Source organism: Bufo gargarizans, chromosome 8 (genome assembly GCF_014858855.1).
Source record: "Bufo gargarizans isolate SCDJY-AF-19 chromosome 8, ASM1485885v1, whole genome shotgun sequence".
NCBI lineage: Eukaryota > Metazoa > Chordata > Amphibia > Anura > Bufonidae > Bufo > Bufo gargarizans.
This window is the reverse complement of record NC_058087.1, coordinates 168431385-168437491: the sequence shown is the minus strand read 5'-3', so window position 1 is coordinate 168437491 and position 6107 is coordinate 168431385. Positions and strand designations below refer to the sequence as shown.

General features: G+C 42.6%; 1 protein-coding gene across 1 annotated transcript in view; it reads right to left on the bottom strand.

Annotated features, from left to right (window-relative positions):
- Nucleotides 1–319: 319 nt before the first annotated feature.
- LOC122944554 (mitotic spindle assembly checkpoint protein MAD1-like) overlaps nt 320–6107 on the bottom strand; it is a 71424-nt gene continuing 65636 nt past the window's right edge. Inside the window, exons 10-11 of the mRNA XM_044302956.1 lie at nt 2609–2695; nt 320–632 (exon numbers count right to left, since the gene is read on the bottom strand). Coding sequence (XP_044158891.1) covers nt 593–632; nt 2609–2695 — 127 coding nt within the window. The 3' untranslated portion in view covers nt 320–592. The remainder of the gene's footprint in view (nt 633–2608; nt 2696–6107) is intronic.

Genomic DNA, 6107 nt, shown 5'->3' with positions numbered 1-6107 from the left:
TGAATAGCAGCTCACTGGCTATACTAAATTTTTAATTACAAAAGTATTCAGATCCAGGTGCTGGTTTGAAAAATGCTGAATGTTTCGTGACATAATCTCTTTAAGGGATCAAGAATGAAATTGTGTTCACATGTAGATAGACAGACATAAAGCAAAAAAGTCAAAAACCAAGGCACGGTTCTCGGCAGTGACTCTCTCCTCCCCCCCCCCCGCCCCTTACATGACCTATATGAAAGGCTCGAGCAAGGACGTATATTCACATGGAGGGGAAGACTTCACTTGACATTTACAAATCAAACAAATGCTCATCAGACACATTTTTTCCCCTCATTCTTAAGCACTGAAGATGACTCAAGTACGCAAAATATCAGTCGTATGAGCACTAGAGTGCACTTTACTGTAGCTATCGGCAATGCCAAAAACTATTTTTGCTATTCTCATGGGCTCGGAAGACGTTGAAATGTCAAGAGAAGTGTTTAAGCAACTGTGCCACTCAGCCCTAGGGCTCGAGACACAGGTCTTGACACGCTGCCAACGGAGGACGTAACGTTCTGCGTGCGCTTCAAGTGCTGTTCAAGAGCAAAGTCAAAAACTAAAGACCGGTCAAGGGATGGGACTTCTGAGTGGCAAACCTAGAAAGGGTTCAAAGGAAAAAATAAATAAAAAAATAACGACAGTAGGAGCACTTCATTAAAACGAGTAAGAAAAAATTGAACAGCCCATTGGAAAATTAATGCATTAAAGGGGCAACTGCACCAATTTTTCACCTCATCTGTTTTGATAACGCGCCCCACTGTCTTCTTTTAGGTTTGCCCCTCAGAAGTCACATCTCTTGAAGAGTACTCCACAGTATGGCCTAACCTGCGGTGATAATCATACTTACCTGATCCCCGACACTGGTTTTTGGCTCTATCGCTGCCCTACAGGTACCAGGTCTACCCGCATCAGCATACTGTTCAACGCGAGTCATGTGATCGCTGCAGCCACGTGTCACCGACGAATCAGGTCACATGACATATCACCGTTGCGGCCAGTCAGTGGTTGCAGTGGTCACGTCCAACAGTATGCCGACGCGGGGAGACCCGGGACCTGCAGGGCGGCAAGAGAGAGCTAAATCCAGCAGTGGAGATCATGATGTTGACACCGGGAGACCCATGACCTGTAGAGCAGCAATGGAGCCGGAAGACAGTGGGGGGGGGGAAAATCAGGAAAGTATAATTACCACCCCCACACTGTGGTGTCTGTAGAAAACATCCACAAAAGGTGAAAAGCTCCTTTAAGAACACAGCACAATTTGGAGTTCAGGAAATACAGTTTTCCTACTGTTTTTTACAAATCACCCATTTTGAGGTACAACTAAAGTACTGTACAGAGTTTAAAAAAATAATAATAATGTAATTCCACCTTTGCCGTTTGGGTTTTGCTTTTATAGCACTCTCTGTGCAGTATAAGAGGATAGCTTTATTCTGCGGGTCAGGACAATTACAATGACACCAGATTTATACAGTTTATGTTTTTCTACTTTTGCACAATAAAAACTATTATTATTTTTGAAAATAATTTGTTTTTGCTTTCAAGGACTCGGAACATTTTTTTTTTTTTTCCATCAACGCGGCTGTGCCGATATTTTATTTTTATTTTTTTGCAGGATGAGTTGTAGTTTTCATTGTTGCCATCTTGGGTTATATACAACTTTCAATCACTTTTTATTTCGTTTTTCATCAGGCGAAATAAAAAGTAGCAATTGTGTTTTTTTTTTTCTTACTTTGAGATATCAACCTTGTTTGATCATAAATACACTGCAATACTTTTTTTTATAATACTTATGTCAGGTACAGTAAAAATGACAGAACGCCTGGTTGATAGGGTGAGTCATCCCCATCTCTAACCACTTAGATGCCAGAGTCAACACTGACCATGGCATCTAAGGGGTTAATCGATCGGGATCGGAGTGAATTTTTTTTTTTCACAGTATGATTACTTCCATGAGTCGGCATGCGCCCAACCGCCAAAGCATTACTGCCTTTGCGTATTAGGTTGTCCCTTTGGCATAGACTAATAAGCATGTAGCCATGGCAGACTTTGGAGCCTCTGTTGGGCCACCAGCTGCCATAACGATCGACACAGCACAACTGCATCACAGGGCACCCATGGAATGACAGATGGAGCCCCCTTCTTCCGTCTAGTCACCTAGATGCCTCGGTCGCAGTTCACCGTATCAGCTAAGGGGTTAAAGCAGCGACGAGACACAGGAACTTCAGCTGACAGGTGGAAAAAGATAACTGGAGATGGCTTCAACATTCAAAGTTGTTGATCAGCCTCCCAAGTGATTAAACATTAAGACTACTAGAGAATGAAGAGCAGAATGATTAGAGAGTGGTTGCCAGCACTGCTGCTCCCGATCCCAAATACATTTTCCGAGTTTGTGTGCTCTCCTGAAGATTTGGGCCCTGATTCATCAAGACCCACTTCTGCTACATCAGTTTTGATAGGTCCTGCGTTGCCGGAGGAGCGATGTTATTACATTATTACAGTATACATATGCATAACGTTTTAAACATTACGTTCCGCCAGTCATAGTAAGGAGTGGATATAACCAGTCCCCTACCTGTTAGTGACGCTGATGTTCTCTTCTTTCAGCTTCATCTCCCGTTGCTGGATGGCAAGTATCTGCCTGGAGAGATCTTCAGGAGTCCTGAGGAGAAAAAAATAATAAATGAGTGCAAAAATGCATAAACGAAAAACTTAAAATAGCAAATTTTCAGTTAGTAGGGAATACAGATTAAATTAAAAAGGTGAAGGCAACACTACAGCAACCGTACTGCTACAGCAATTAGTCTGGCTCATAGAATTTCATTTTGGGCCGATTCGCAGAAACGTAGTTGGCCCAGGAAACACGTCTGTGTCCACCACACCTTCCCTGACCTGACTGCCCCAGTGATTTATGATACATTACATTCTTATCTGATCGCAGGTCTACTGTTAGTACAGTACAATAGACCCCCGATCAGACAGGAAGTGACGGTATGAAATCACCATGATTAAGTCAGTTCAGATAAGGGAAGCCTCTGGACTGAACAGGATTTTCTAAATAATTGGTCACAAGTGAAAAAGGTCTGTGCTAGGTGAAACCTCAGATTTAATTTAAGAGGATCTCCAGGGGTTTGAGGAACTTCTACCTTTCAGACAACCTGTGGAAGGAAGTTCGTTCACCACTACTTACCATTTAAGCGTAATGCCTATTCCATTACCTGGGCTGTGGTCAATTGTCCGCCTGCGTCCCTTTCACTGATATCTTGACTGGATGTGCTCATGTGTCTTCCTGTTCAGTTTCATAATGTGCATGCAGCTGGACAGAAGGTCACAGGAGTAGATTTGGTCAAGACATCGGTGGAAGAGGTGTGGTGGAATGCCAAGTAGTGGTGAAACGTTCTTCCTTCCACAGGTTGTGTGAAAGGTAGAAATTAGTCAAACCGCATATACCCTCCTACATATGGTCACCATAAATTGTCTTGGATATGCTCATCAAGTTCAGTTATATTCAGTACTTCACCTAAAATGGCCAAATTATCCTTTGGTGGCACCTCAGTAGAATAAGTTAGCAACATGCGATGGGTAGAAAAAAAAACTGGCACCGGCACTCAGAATGTACCATGCTGCCTCGTCACAATGGGTCTCAATGAAAGATATTCCTCCCAGGGATAGACATGACTGATAGGTGGGTAGCCTAAGTGAACACCTTTAGGACAGATAAGTTTTAAAAGGCGGGCAAGGGCAGAGAAAAGGGGTAAATTGGGAATAAAGACGTCTAGGGCCCAACTGGGGGGCAGGTCAAATTTTCTACTTCTCACAAATAAGATGAAATGATAAGACGGCTAGAGATTGGTAGAAGAAAGAGTAACGGGAAAATTCACAAAAAAATGGTCCGACGGCAGTAAAGCAGGATATCCGAGGCAGAGTGTAATGAGTTCATTCTTGAAAATACCACCATAGCCACAGACTGTATTTCTCACACTTCAAAGCAACCAGAAAGCGGGTAGTCAATGCATAGGATTGGCCTATTTGGGTTTTCACAGGGGCTCCGACCAATGGGACCCCCACCAATCATGAGGTGTGCCCAATGACCCCTGTTTGAATAGAGCGGTGGTTGAGTATGCCCACTACAACTCCACTGAAAGCCTACAGTACAGTGGTACTACTCCATTCAAACTAAAGAAATAGGCTCCCCGTTCCCATTATCAGTGCGGTTAGAAGCAGACCGGACTGAAAATCCATTAAACGAGCGTCGAAGATTTTCCTAGCAGCCACTCGTCATACAAAAGCCCAGTGACAAAGTGTAAGCATTCAGATGTATCTAGCATGATCAGATTCTCAGAAACATTGAGGGCCCCAGAGCTTGGAATCCTACCTATTACAAAAAGTTAAATTTTCAGTATGTTCTGGGGTATTTCCTTTAATTCAGCAAGCAATAGTGCAAAAATTTTACTAGTCACAGAACTGCATGAAAATCTGCACTCTTTAAAGATCCAAGTAAACTGATTAAAAAAATTATTTCTTAGCACTTTATTTTTGACAGTTTTTCTTTACTTTTACTACACTTTTCTATGGTATTTTGATAATACAGTGCCATCAAGTTCTCACTGTACATACAGTATATGCATAGCAATGTACATGTTCTTGCTGCCTGGAAATATTCTAAATTAAAAATGACATCAAAGAAATCAGCTCTCCAATTAGAAGAATGTGACAACCCAAGGGAACCCACTATTGCACTCTTTGAAATCTTAGACTTCATAAATTTGGAGGAGAGACATGAAAACCAGCTTCCATCTAATTTCCTTTTTTTTTAAATATATTTTCTTATTATTTAGCTTTTTATCCCTTTAATAATCTTCTCACATTGAATTGATCCCTTGAGGCAATTTCGAGATGGGCCACAAGACAAAAAGAATACGTGCATGTCCAAGACATCAGGTGAGTCAGGCTGCCTCCCGGGTGCAACTCGACACTTGTACTGTATCGAAGGCCTAATCCAAAAGGTATCCGTCCTAACGAGATGTTGCTGCCAAACACGAGACATGATATTTTATTTACTCCGACTAATATTTGGAAAGAAAAGCAAAAACCAAAAGATGAAAGCAAAAGCTTTAGAGCCGGTAGTCTTCAAAATGTCTCCTTGAGTGACAAATGCCTCCCTCCTGGTACAAGACAATCATTTCTCCGGCTTCACTTTCTGAAAATATACCAACCGCACCAGATGGATTAGTGAGCGTGTCCCCCATGTGTTTTTCTGTGCAGTACTTTTGGATGCAGCCCGTTTTTAACTCTAGCTCCAATACCCTGCACAGTCATTTATTAAATGGTACATGTTATGCCTTAACACAATTGGACCCCAATCCCTCATCAGGAGATGTCCAAGCCGCAGCGTTCAGGATATTATTAGACCGCCAGGAACTTTTAGCAAGATTAAAACCAGAAATTCTCCCAGAAAAAGTTGGCTTATGGTCAGAACAGAAATTCCAGTATGGATATGCAAGTAAAAGGAGGCACACGTCCATTTATATCTGATCATAGCTGGTTTCTACGCTTGTCCGTTTGGTCATATTTGCAATGGTAGGTAAGCAACCAGAAATGACCCAAACTGGATGCAACTATTACTGTCCATGGGTCAGACACCCAAGGCTTCTTTGACAAGAGCAGATCAAAGTAGAATGATGCGACTTAGGCCAGCCTTAAACATTAGACGTCTTGTCTAGATGACCGCCATCTCTCCCAACCGTCCCAAAGTCTCCCAAGCATGCATGAGTTCTGACTGGGGAGAAAGCCGCTGCCAGACACCTTTGGTCACGGACGATAACAAAACGACTGGTTACGTTGACATCTAGCTGCCCAAAATCCTAATCACCCCCCTGGCATCTGCCATCGGGGGGAGCTAGAAGGCCCTTATACACATTAGATGATCGGCCCATCCCTTCAAAAATCGGCAGGTTCAGCTGATGCACATCTAATGTACAAGGCCATCTTTAGGGCATTCCAGCTGTGTGACTTTCTGAAGGTTTTTCTGGGTTATATTGCAGTCAAAGTCCTAGCTTTTGTCCCCTAATCTG